At 36.2% G+C, this 13,436-nt stretch overlaps 3 protein-coding genes across 4 annotated transcripts; 1 reads left to right on the top strand and 2 right to left on the bottom strand.

The window, feature by feature from the left end:
- The first annotated feature begins 194 nt into the window (after positions 1–194).
- Positions 195–3,225, top strand: LOC122417074 (aurora kinase C-like). 2 transcript variants are annotated; one of them, XM_043430322.1, is made up of 5 exons: positions 195–509; positions 1,033–1,633; positions 1,826–1,960; positions 2,267–2,657; positions 2,857–3,225. In XM_043430322.1, the coding sequence occupies exons 2-5, from the start codon at positions 1,062–1,064 to the stop codon at positions 2,965–2,967; spliced, it is 1,209 nt and encodes a 402-aa protein (XP_043286257.1). In that variant the 5' UTR covers positions 195–509; positions 1,033–1,061; the 3' UTR covers positions 2,968–3,225. The 2 variants fall into 2 exon arrangements, with proteins under 2 accessions (XP_043286257.1, XP_043286258.1); XM_043430323.1 differs by lacking the exon at positions 195–509 and adding an exon at positions 619–814.
- LOC122417079 (uncharacterized) lies at positions 3,160–6,300 on the bottom strand. The gene is made up of 6 exons (XM_043430332.1): positions 5,272–6,300; positions 4,822–5,108; positions 4,057–4,682; positions 3,813–3,917; positions 3,499–3,657; positions 3,160–3,397 (listed from the first exon to the last, which is right to left on the bottom strand). Exons 1-6 carry the CDS (start codon positions 5,340–5,342, stop codon positions 3,341–3,343), a joined length of 1,305 nt encoding a protein of 434 aa, XP_043286267.1. The 5' UTR covers positions 5,343–6,300; the 3' UTR covers positions 3,160–3,340.
- A 141-nt stretch (positions 6,301–6,441) lies between these two features.
- Positions 6,442–12,092, bottom strand: smid (nuclear valosin-containing protein-like smid). Its single transcript, XM_043430306.1, has 12 exons — positions 11,941–12,092; positions 11,535–11,828; positions 10,716–10,919; positions 10,259–10,516; positions 9,833–10,153; positions 9,382–9,601; positions 9,009–9,291; positions 8,379–8,874; positions 7,941–8,108; positions 7,524–7,850; positions 7,131–7,364; positions 6,442–6,665 (listed from the first exon to the last, which is right to left on the bottom strand). The coding sequence occupies exons 2-12, from the start codon at positions 11,691–11,693 to the stop codon at positions 6,537–6,539; spliced, it is 2,799 nt and encodes a 932-aa protein (XP_043286241.1). The 5' UTR covers positions 11,694–11,828; positions 11,941–12,092; the 3' UTR covers positions 6,442–6,536.
- Between the last annotated feature and the right edge of the window lie 1,344 nt (positions 12,093–13,436).

Here is a 13,436-nt window from a genome sequence, read left to right as displayed (position 1 = left end):
CGGTTCGAAGAATATCCAACTGCGATTGGTTTAATTTTACAGGAGAACTTTTTTAAAACAATCTCTAATTCCGATTGGTGTGTTCTATAGGAATTAACCAATCTAGATATCATGTTGATATGAGTAGAAAGAAGAGACAAGTAAAGTTCATCTTAAGCAGATGGCGCTGTGTGAAAAATGGAACAATAGAACAGAGACTCGAAGTTCTTGGTGGCGTAAAATTGTGCATGATCACCGGCTGAGAGAAAATTCGTTATATTTGAAATGTTGTAGCCAACCCCGTGATAAAAACGAGTTTTTTTCCAAGTAGACTCTTCGAGAAAGTGGACCATTGTAGATGAACTGAAGATTTAACATCGAAATAACTAAAAACTCTTTTCATTTTGAGCAGTTTCTATTTTTTCATACAAGACTTCGGTCGGCTTGTAAAATATCGCTTCGACGACTACATTGGAAGGCGCTTACGAGCGAGCTTGCTGGTGTTTACGTCCGCTTTTTTTTTGAAAATTGTAAGTCATACTTCTGTATTTACTATTTTTTATTCACAATGTTTGGTTTCTAAACAAAAGCTCAAGAAACCTCAAACTTTAGTAAAGGCTACATGGAGCTCAGATGAGCGTAGCGTCTGTTTATCGTCTTTAAGTCAAAATTACCAATGAAAATTTGACAGTTCTTGTACATCTTTTTCAGGAATTTATTAATAAGTCTACCTGTTCAGAAAATATCATTTCGAAAAATTCCAAATCCAGCTGTAACACTAATGTATCTGTAGGATATTTCAATAACGTAACAATTCATAATTCTAAAGATTCTGGTAATAAATTCCAAATCGAAATTACCTAATACAGAACCTGTTGTAGGACGAAAAATAACATTAATAGTTGATCTCATTGAAATAAAATTGTGAAATTATCATATTTATGCTGACTTACACAATGAAAAATGTTCATTTAGCAGTAGTAGAAATAACATTAATACTTAATGGCAAAAATATTGAACTTTCATAAAAATGAAAATGTATTTTATTTCAAGAACTCTGCTGGAGGAATTTGACGGATGAAATGTTGCAAGGAAAGGAAAATATTCAGCAACCCAGAGCAGTACCATCGCCAAAAGCAACCACAAGCAGTTTTAAGCAATTAAGAATATCTAAAACATCCAGCGTTTTGACAGATTTAAAACCTCAAAAAAATGGTGAACCACAACAATCAGTGTCAGTGGAATCTGGGAAGTCTCTAACAAAAACATATATTGCAAATCCTTCCCAACCGAATGGAAAAGAAAAGAAAAAAGATCCTTTGGAGTTAATGCCTCCACCAAAAGTACCTGTGTCCTCCAAACCAGCAGAATCCCAACAGTGTCATCAAGAAAATGAAAACAAAACTGAAACGACAAAAAGCAATGGGAATACAACAGAATCAAACAAAAAAAAGGAAAATGAGAAGAAATGGCTGCTCACTGATTTTGATATCGGGCGACCTCTTGGCAAAGGCAAGTTTGGCAACGTGTACTTAGCTCGAGAAAAGAAATCCAAGTACGTTGTTGCCATGAAGGTATTATTCAAGACTCAGATTCAACAAGCGGATGTGGAGCATCAAGTGCGTAGAGAAATTGAAATTCAAACACATTTAAGGTAAGATAACATTCTCTTTGCGATCTATGAAAAAAGTAATTCAAAGGTTGCATCAATTTGCCAATCTCAACATCAAGAAAAATTATGAAAAGCTGCAGTTTCGATTCAATAAGATCAACTCAATGAACTCAGAAGTGAATACCTGAGAATAACCCACTAACTAATTATTTCAATTATTTAACTTTTCACAAGGCATCCAAATATACTTCGGATGTACGGATATTTCCATGACGAGAGAAGAATATATATGATCTTGGAGTATGCTCCTGGTGGAGAACTGTACAAACATTTAAGTGCTCAGCCGGATAAACGATTCAGTGAAGAACAGTAAGTCTGACAATTAGTTATAGAAAGAGAATGAATGGGAAAAAATGAAGAAAGCAATCACGTATAAAAAGTAAATAAATCAAGAACAAACCAAGCTTAAAAAAATTGCGTTAAAACCATGAGAATGTTCCTAATTAAATGATCAGTACATCAGAGTCAATAGAATTTGGAACAACATTTTCATCAATGTTCAACTGAGGATTTTGCTACTGTATCGATGTACGGAATGAACAAATGAAGAAAATAATGAACAATCGGAATGAATAGATGGAATGAGTCTTATTTAATTTTGTGTCCTTATTTCAGAACGGCGAACTACATTTACCAATTGGCTGATGCTCTTAAATATTGTCACAGCAAAGGTGTAATACACCGTGACATAAAACCAGAAAATTTGTTACTCGGTACCCAGGGTGAACTCAAAATAGCTGACTTTGGGTGGTCCGTTCATGCTCCATCGTCAAGACGTCATACGATGTGTGGCACACTGGATTATCTTTCGCCTGAAATGGTCGCTGGAAAAACTCACAGTCACACCGTAGATTTGTGGGGTGTTGGTGTTTTGTGCTACGAGTGCCTCGTCGGAACTCCACCTTTTATTGCTCAAACCTACGAAGAAACGTACTTAAAAATTAAAAAAGCTCAGTACAAGTTCCCAAGTCACGTGAGCGAGGGCGCCAGAGATTTCATTTCCAAGGTAATTTTTTTCATTTATTTTCGTTTCTCTATTTTTTTGCCCTAAAATTCACGTACAAATCATCTTTAGACCCTTGAAGATTTTCGCGTTTTTAAACATTTCCACATGGCGAGCTTCCGTTTTTTATCATTTTGAAAGTATATTTAACAGAAGTGCGGTTGCGTTTAATTCAAAAATTCATTCATTTTTTCACGAAAAGCTGTTGGTGATCGAACCCGCACACAGGATGCCCTTGGATGGAATTTTAACACACCCATGGATAACCAAAACAAAAACTGCTCAACCGATCAAACAAAGCAGTAAAAAATAATTAAACTACCATCGGAGGATCATTGAAAAATAAATAACAAGGGTGTCTTAAAAAATTAGCGGCGTACTAGATTAGTTAAATAAAATAGTGTGTTCTTACGTTTTCAAAAAGTGTTCATTGAAAATAAGGTGAAATGTAAAATTATTCGTAATCATAATTTTTTTAATTTCATATTTTATTGTAAGAATATTTTATACTTTTTTATAAGAGTAGAATGTGAGGTTCATGAAATAAAACATAAAGAAACTTCCCTTTAAATTTGTCACAAGATTTTCGTTGGCTTACCCACGTTTGCATTCTTGTAACTGCGCTCTAGTTCTGATCCGGAATGGAATTTCATGTAAAAAATCGATTAAACAATTTTTCTTGATTTCTAAACACTGCTTACTTCCGTCAAAAGTGCGAAGAACGAGTACGAACTTCTCAATATCTATAAATACAAAAATTCTGTTTTTTTTTAAACAAAAACTATTTAATGGAATGGAATGCGGTCAGGGAAAAGGATTTTTGTGATCGAAAGATTGGTCTCACCGTGATGAAAGTTTGCATCGACATTGAGTGAAATTTTCCTGCCTGCAAGCTGAGCGGTTTTTTCGATCGCATCAAAGAAATTACCAACAAATTAACAACTTCAGGAGATTGATTATTTTCCCAACCAGAACACCATAGGCTCGTTGATAATGAATCGCTCTGAATATTTGAATTGTGGATTTTGTTACTATCTTATTACATCGAATATTTTCAGTAATTGCACAATTTTTTCAATATTTTCTATTTATTCCAACGAAAAAAGTTTTTTTTAGTAATTCGTAGATTAGATCATTCCAGGTTATCGTTATTCTTACTTGGTGAACCAAAGAATTACCAGTCCAACACCAATTCAGTAACTGAGAAAACGCCGCTCCGAGATATACGCCGAATTTAAGTAAACTTGTTAAATTTTTAGCCCCCTGATGTAAACGGAGATATAAATTTATTACAAAAGTCATTCAAGGTGTAAAAAATCATTGATTTGATTATGCACCTAAAGTATCGGATGCTAAATTTCAAGGATGAAGAATAAAAAATTCAATTGAGATTCAAACTTACTAAAACAGCTTGGAAGCCAGTGAAGCAAATCATGGAAAAACTAGATAACAATTGAACGCTCATGCTCGTGCTAAACAAATCATTCAATTCGTTAACTCCTTCGATTATACGTTGATGGTGTTGAATGCAAGTTTTGAACCGATGTTCAAAAGTGTCATGTTCGTCCCTGACTCGAGCTTCATTTTCATTGAATGGAATGAATCCATTAATGTGGACGATACTATCAATATTATTGAATTCATTAAAAAAGTCTGTTTCAGGTGAGGACGTTGTCGACATCAAGGTGGCCCGCTGGCTCTTGGACTTCAAACAATTTTCATAATTTGCGTTGAGAATAACGAGCTGCACGTTTATCCACTTGTAGAGACCGATCACCATGCTATCCATTCCAACAATAGCTATCAAACCGACGGTGACCGCACATGCTTGCACAGAAAATGCGATTTCGTGCATCGGCGATACCCTCGAATCGAAAGGATATTTCGCTCGAATCGGAAGATCACCTTTTTCCACGGGCACAAGAAATATCAAGGCTACTGACAACACTCCACCGACTGCCCAAAACCCGTAAAGCATTAATTTCTCGATAAAGCTGCATGTTTGAACAACCGATCGCACTTCTGGATCTGGAAAAATCAATCGCTGTCCTGAACAAAAGTGTCTGCCTTTTTTCAAAATTTTTCCATTTTTTATTATTATTTCTCAGAGGGTAATTATAATAACTTTAAAAACCAAATTTAATTTTGCAATGAATATAATACTGACCGGAACATCGATTAAGGGTATCGACAGGAGCGTGAATAATTTCGATGACATTTTTAATGCGATTAGAACGCGTTTGAAAAGTGTAAATTTTGAATATAATTACACAAATACCAGCAAGAATACATCCGTCGTCGGTCAATATCACTAAATCGTCGTTGTTTAAACAGAGATCGAAAAAAACTGTTATCGCGAATATACAAACAATGAAAGTTATTAATTTGTTATAAAGTTTGTACAGAGTTTCGAACCAAGAGTTTGAATCGCTAAAAACCCAGAGCCCCGAATATCTGCAAGAAAAAAAAGACAAAGATTGGGGAACGCGGTAAAAAATAAATATTGTTAGCCGAAATTATTTTCATACAAATGATTGTCGGAAAAGAAGGATTAAGGGGACCAACAAAACCACCAAACAATTTCGGAAATTGATTTTTTTTTTTAATCCGAATTTACCTCAGCGAAGTGATTGTGGCATCAATTGCTTGACGATGAGTCGATCTATTAGATTTCGTTCGATTTTTCATACTGCTTTATCAGCTTCAGTCTTACTTCAAATGGTAAAAAAAATTCCGGCTACTAGCAGCCAAATTGCTTCGGTAATTCGACGCATCAACTTTCCCCCCTTTCCCTGCCTTTAAATTGCACCGCACTAAAATCTCCCGTGCAGACCAATTTATTTAATCATACATTCCAGCTCGAACGTTTCATTCCCCCTGCCATCCCGAGGTTTTAGAGAAAAGTGGATGAAAAAATAAATCGAGCAATTTGTGAATTATATGAGATTTTGAGATTGTAGCTTGGCCTGGAATTCGTTAGCACTTTTTCCAAGACGTTGAATACATTTTGTTTTCAATTGGGATGGTATGATTTTAGGTTTTCCTTATAGAACCACTTGAAATTACATACAATTGAAAATCCAGATTGAATGGAATTTGAAGTTTTAGGTTCCGATGTGGAATCTTATATTCACACCGTTCAAGGGATTCACTCAATTATTAATTGAGAGTCTATAGACAAAGATGTAGAGCTTCCGCGAACCTCGCAATTCTTTCCGTTCGTATAATTTTCTCATTATCGTTCATACCGTACCTTTTTTGCCACTGAATAAAGCAAGCTAGACCTATCCTGAGCGTGAGGTGAGAGAATCCTGAAGCCTTGGTATCTGCAAATTCATGTCAGAAACGGATATTTCAATTCAATTTTCAAACTACTACCTTTGCGCAATATTTATAGAATTTTTCTTTTCTCTTTCTTGGCTATTTCCACGTTTGCTCGGCACGTTGGGGCTCAGTTGATGGTTTGAAACCGTTGGACGAGGTTGTTGAGTAAAAAACGAAACGTGAAAATGTCTTTTTGTACATAAACTAAGAGTTTTCAAGTTGAATAAAACTTTCGAGAGTTGTGCATGTTTGAAAGTGGTTTTTGGATTAGGTGTGGAAACGCAATTGTTAGTTTAGTTTTCGAAATAAGATTTTATTTGAATTATAAGAAAATATCGTTAGTTTTTTCCTCATGCGAACACGCAACGAAAGACTCACCTCCGTCATTGGAGTTTAGTCTTGTCAAATGAATTTTCGTTGAAGAATCAAACGAAAAGGGAAGGAGAACGGTGTTGCGATTTTATATGTATCGATACCACGAATTACACGTTTATTAACAGATACAGTTGAATAATCTAACTTTATTCGTATAATCGAAAGTAAAGAAAGTTGTCGATCTCACGTTTCCATTGCCTCCATTACCGCGTCTATCATTGGCGCATCAACCGGAGTATCCATCGGTATTATTTCCGGTGACTTTCTCGTTGGTGAATACTTTTTTTGTAGCGTATCGTAGTGCTTCGCATCCTGAAACACAAAAAACGATCTTTACTTTAATTTTTCCACGACAAGCTATTCAATAATATCTTTCATTTTACTCGCAATGTTCATTCTTTATTCACTTATAAACGGCGAGTAAACGGTGTTTTCGGAGTATTTTTGGAGCGACTGCTATTGTATATCGATTCAGGCAAATCTCGAATAATTTATTGCTCGTTTTAACATAATATTATTTAATCTCTTTAGGATATTGCTTTTTAGAAACCGGTTCAAAAGCTTTAGACTGTTTTGAAGATCATACGAAAAAATAAGGATATTACGCAATTTAAATCCAAGTATTCGTCGTTTGACTGGAAACTTAAGTTTCGAATGTGACAGAGATGAATATGATACTTTGAAATGTCTGATTTTTTTCGCCATGAATTGGCTGTGACGGAACGTCAAGATTAATTCCGATGAAAGCAGACGATGAAATTATAAAATAAAACTTACTTTTTCGTGCACCGAAGGTTTTACTTTGTCGAATGCAACTGTAATGTGACGAATCGAAACTTCAGTGACGCCTGTTGATTCTTCGAGATTATCGCTCATAGATTCGCGCAATGCTTCAGTGGCAGCTTCGCGAACCAAGGCACTTAAATCAGCTCCCGAATATCCATCGCAGTTGGCGCTTTTGGCAACTTCCTCGAGATCTACGGACGCTTCGAATCTGGGTTTAGTTCCGTTCTGAAGAGAGAAATAAAAGAATGTGGGTATTATTGAAGTTTCAATTATTACTAATTTTCGGTCGCAAACAAATTTGAATGACATTCAGCGAAACTGAAAATGGCACTAAAAGTAAACTGAAAGAATTAGAAAAGAAACTATCATTTAAAAGTTTCTAACCTTCGTTAGAGCCTTGAGAATGTCTACTCGATCAGCCGCAGTCGGTAAACCAACGTATAGAATTTTATCGAGTCGTCCAGGTCTCAGAACAGCTGGATCAATCATGTCAGGACGATTGCTCGCCGCCATAAGGTAAACACCTTTTCGTCCTTCGACGCCGTCCATTTCGGTGAGCATTTGATTAACAACTCGAGACGTTGATGAATTGTCACCGTCTGATCGTTTTGGACAAAGTGCGTCGAGCTCGTCGAAGAATATCACACAGGGCGCCGAATTTCTCGCTCTTATGAAGCATTGTCGTACCGCTTTTTCGCTCTCACCGACGTACTAAAAATTTACAGCAGATAATTCATTTGTTTAGCAAAAATGCAGTGAGAAACAATCAATTTCTATTGTAAAACTTTCAATTATTCTCACCATATTAAGCAACTCAGGTCCTTTGACAGATATGAAGTTAATTCCGGCCTCGTTAGCTATCGCTTTGGCTAGTAAAGTTTTTCCGCAGCCCGGAGGACCACACAACATAACACCGGTTGGCGCGCTCAAACCGAATGCTTCGAAACGCTCGGAATGTCTGACTGGAGCCTGAAATTAATCATTTTTCATCACATACCGCTAATATTCGTTCCATGCATTTTTACAAAGGATCAGAAATCAGGATAGAACAAATTCCGAAATTTATTCCGCGACTGAAAATCGACTTAACACCGGAATTGAATAGATTTTTTTTATTGAATTGAGGTTTTTATGTTTTTATATTGACTCGCAGATGTTTTAGTGTCATTGCAAGATTGCTGTAAATTGTCTGAAGGTTAAAAAAAAGCGGATAAATAGAGCGAAAATTTGATAACTTACTAAGATAGCCATTTGTAATTCTTGTCTTATATTCTGAAGAGAGCCAATGTCGTCCCACGTAACGTCAGGCACGGTAGCGAAGCCTTCCCTTTTGGAGGAGGGTTGAACGACCTTCAGTGCGTTTTCAAAATCGCATCGTTCTATCTGTAAGTTAGCCAAGCGTTCGGGCGACAGTGGAGCATCATTGCGGAGCCACGTAAGCAAACCCGTCAGTTTATCTGAATCATTCGGTTTTGGAATTTGTGTTTCAGTAACTGTGACCGTTGTTGATTCGGGCTCAATCACTTTGACAACTCCGCTCGAATCTTCCTGAATGTCAGGAGTTTTCTCAGGTGAAGCTTCATCGCCGTTTATTATTTCTTTTCCACTTTCTGCTTCGGTGCTGCAACCTTCCATACCATTTTCAACCAATACTTCATCTGCTTCTCGCACTTCGGACACTGATTCGATATCCGAAGGCTTAGCCTGTCCCTCGTTTCGTAATAAATCAAAAACTCTGAAACGAACGTTTGAAACTGATTATTCGAAAGTATGAGTACAATTTAACCTCTATTTTTATCGAATTTTTCAAATTTTTGACCGGTGATAAAAAAAAAATGGTAGTACTTCAAACGAAAAAATTGAACAAACCTATTGACCGCAGCCATGGCAGCTTCTGTCAAAAGAGCAACGAGATCAGCTCCAACAAATCCTGGTGTGAGTGCGGCGATATCGGCAAAATTTACGTCGTCGGCGAGCTTCAATTTTGCAGCGCGAATCGCCAAAATACTTTTTCGGGCTTCTTTATCGGGAATCCCGAGTGATATTTCCCGATCGAAGCGTCCGGCTCTCCTGAGCGCCGGATCAAGCGCTTCTGGTCTGTTGGTTGCTCCTAAAACTAACACTGTCTCACCATTTTCCTTCGTGCCGAGATCTGAAACATAATCCAGAAGTTTATGAACAATTCGCATCGAAAAGTTGCCAATTTTATTCACATTGCACAATTTATCATTCAAACATCTACCATCGAGGCAGGAAAGTAATTGAGCCACGATCCTCCGCTCCATTTCTTTTTGGGCCGTTGCTCTGTGAGTCGCGATCGCATCCACCTCGTCCAGGAACAGAACACAAGGAGCCATTGCCAGTGCCTGTTCGAACATTTCCCTTATTCGAGATTCACTCTCGCCAGAAACTCCGGCGATTAATTCAGGAGCTGCTACTTTTATCAGAGGGACTCCTAATTCCTGTGATGGGAAAAAATTAATTTAACCAGAGATCGTAATCAAAAGTAGTTATAAAGAATAACTTTAGCGATCTTTTTCTCGGCTATTGGTTAAATCACAATCCTCAATTTTGGGAGTGGTTTTTTTAGTTTTTAACTTTCACTATCATTCAATTGTTTGCCTGCTTTTATGAAAGATTCAGAAAATCGAAATGGTTGCAAAATAAATAAGAACTGGAAAGATTCTACTTACACCAGCAATAGCATGTGCCAACAGAGTTTTCCCACATCCTGGTGGCCCGTGAAGCAAAAATCCTCTGGGTGAAGATATGCCCAACTGTTTAAAAATTTCGGGGTGTCGTATGTGAACCAAAAGTCTGCACACAGTTTCTAAGACTTTTGTATTGCCACCGACATCGGAGAACTTGATTTTAGCCTCGATGCTTCTCGCTGTAGTGGATTTTTTTCTTTTTGTCACTGCGTTGCCATCATCTTCTTTATCTCTAGTTCTTTTCTTTGTTTTTACTTCAGTCTCAGGATGGGCGTTTTTTTCTTTTCTGGGCTGTGCAGAAGACTGATAAATAATTCATAATTAATTTAATTGTGAGATAAAAGGGCTTCCCAAATTTTTTGTTCGTGATTCAATTTTTGATTTTTTTAACATTGCTAACAGGCTTACCGGTCCAGACGTCATATCTTCAACCTCCGATGCCACTGCACTTTGAGAAACGATATCTTTGGGAGGTGAGATCGTTTTTTTCATCAGGTGATCATCTTCGCGACGTTTTTTTACGTTCTCAGTACAATGTTTGTCATTTTCGTCATCACTGCTGATGTCGATTAGTTCTTTGTCGCTCGAATTCCCGTTTTGGGAATCAATATTTTTCTTATAGAATTTAATGAATTCTTTGCTCAACAGATCATTCTGAGAATCTGACTGAAATATTAAAAGAATAATGATGATTTAATACTTTTTATTAATTTTTATTGAAAAAAAAAAGTCGAGTTCAATGATGTATGATAAGGTTTTTGATTTATTTTCTTCATTCTGTCCATCAATAATTTGACAAGAATTTTTAGATATTTTTAATGATAAAAGGAAATAAAAAAAAATTTTGCATAAAATGGAAACACACCTCAATTTCAACTTGCTCATCATCATCGTCAGCTGAACAATCTGACTTTTTACTGAAATTTTCTGTAATTTCGTCATAAGCTCGTCGCACCATATTGCGGAAAGCACTGCGTTTTCTTGTGTGATAATCTCTATATCTTTTCTGTAAACTATCTGCCATTTCATTGACATCAATGTAAATTTTGTCTTCATTCTCGTACATGAACTAGAAATAATAGATATGAAGATAACAATTAGCTATTTGTTAAAGTAGAAAATTTCCATTGATTTGAATATACAAATTAAAAAAATAATCAAACATAAAACTTGGAATTTCAGAAAAAAAAAATTTAACAAGTTGAGTCCTATAATTTTCTTGGGTACAAAAAAAACCAACACTTCCGAGACGTTATTCAAAATTCATACCCAAAGGGTGTAAGAATGTCTGCTGGAGAAGCATTCAAAAGTGAAGTCTTTTCCCTATGGTTAATGCTTTTGGGACAACTCCTGAACAAAATTTCTATACATTTTAGAAAATTATGGGATATTTTCTTGGCAAATGTTACTCAGAAGATCGCCCAAACTTCACAACAAAGCAGTCGTTGGTAATGAAAATATTGAGATCCATTTCTTATTAATACATTGAATCTTTGTAAGAGTTTTTATAAAATTTCGAACTGAAACATTCGTGAGTTATATTCGAAAGAGTTCGATCTGATATTTATTATGTTCAAAAAATTCACACGGATGACCCATTCGTATTTTATATTTTGAGGTTAAACATGAAGCGGTTGCGGGTTGAAAAGAAAAACAATCAAATGCGGCTGGTGCGTAATATTACCTTTTGTACACGAGAGATAATCAACGGATCACGAGGACACCGTGGATCCCTGGAAACAGTATGATCAACGGCACTTCTCATTGTCTTAACGCTTATTTCGCTTGTCCCCTGAAGCGGTATAATGTCGATCGAAGAATTCAATTTGCTGAGTTTATGCATGTTGTCACATACGAAACTTGTTACAAAGAGCTCGCTGTGCTACCTGATTCTTTTTGTTTCAAGTTTTACGACGAAAACAAGATTTTTCCTTCGCGCGTTTCTATTGATCTTGTTTCGTGAAAATGAAACCTGTTTCTGATGTTAAACTTATCACATTGTTATCAATGAAACTAATTTTATACTTAAAAATCGTTCGAATTTTACGTTGTCTCAAATTAATTCAATGGCTTCTCCGCTCATTACTTACGGTCAAGACTACAAGCCTTTGGCTTTCGGAAAATATCAATGGCGGATGGCGGATTTCCCTTTCCCCCTCGATGCTCGGCCGCTTGAGAATTATACCCGGCAACAAAAAAATGACGATTTGACCGTTTGCAAAACCCACGGCAAAACCCTTTTCCCCCGTTCGACGTGCCACACATAACCTCTAAATCTGAATATTGCGCCACCTTGTGTGCAAACTCGAGTGAACCAACCAAAATTCTAGAATTTCGCGGGAATTCGGAATTCTTACTTTCTCATTGGTTACTTCCTGTCGTTGTCATCCGTTAATGGCGTGAATGTCACTTATGCCCAATATTCATAGGTACGTTTCGACCGCAAAATTTTCAAATCGGAATTATGGAATCTCTTTTTTGTATGTCTTTTAATATTTAATTCAAAAAATATTTGTTTTAATCTCTTTTTTGATTAGGAGGAACGTTATTTTTAGCCACTGTATTCACTTCTGCAAGCCGTAGAACTGAAAAAAAAAATTGTGTACACAAAAGGCCGGTTTCCATTACAAATTTGTAGTTATTTTCCCACAATTTTTTTTATATTTACCGTTTAGCTTGAGTGTTAAATTCGATCAACAAAAAAGAAAATTTAATAGATATCACCGGAAATTGATGAGAATCCATGTATATATACATTGAATCGAAATAAATGAGCCAATGAGAGAACGGTACGATCTACGATTTGAATTTGGAATACTTTAAAGTATTGATTGATATCTCACGATCGCGAGTGCCAGAAAAATTAATTGCAAATTTCGGAATTTAAATTCATCGACACGGTTTGTTCGATTAAAATGAGTTTATGACAGCTGATTTTTGCCATCGTTCCGTGTTCGTTAACAAAGCTTTTTTTGTAATCGGTCAAGCCGCATCAACGAATTTTAAGCTCGTAAATTCGAGGTGAGGTTAGGTGATTGATGCACATCGTGTGCTGATGTATACCAAAACATTCTTATTCATCACCGTATGAGTTTTCCAATCGGTCACAAAACGAAAATTGTACAGCAAATCTTTATGACATCCAATGGGAAATGAATGGAAAGCAATATGTACCAAACATTGCACTGTCAATCTGCAGAATTTTACAGTACATTCCATACTGATCCGGGTAGAAATTTGTTTATAGTCGTAGGATACCATGGCATGGAGTCTCACCTTGTGGGGTGCTGAATATCGATCATCGATTTAAAGAGTTTATAGGTTGGAATGAATTCCTTGGAAGAACGATTTTCAGTTCCACGTAAATTTCAATGTTGGATTCAATGTTGTACAGCTCTTTGAAAGCATAAAAAATTAGTACTTGGTGTCCAAGAATTTCTTTCTTTTTTTACCGATAAATTCCTACATTGCAATATTTTAACAATTATAAGTGCATTTTTCCAAAATCTCTGTTATTGGCGTACATTTGGATGATGTATTTTCACATTTAATGTTCAGTTTCGATAGTTTCCTTTTTTCGAGGAGG

This window comes from Venturia canescens, chromosome 10 (genome assembly GCF_019457755.1).
Source record: "Venturia canescens isolate UGA chromosome 10, ASM1945775v1, whole genome shotgun sequence".
Taxonomy (NCBI): domain Eukaryota; kingdom Metazoa; phylum Arthropoda; class Insecta; order Hymenoptera; family Ichneumonidae; genus Venturia; species Venturia canescens.
The sequence above is the reverse complement of the archived record's forward strand: the minus strand, read 5'-3'. Positions and strand labels throughout refer to the sequence as shown.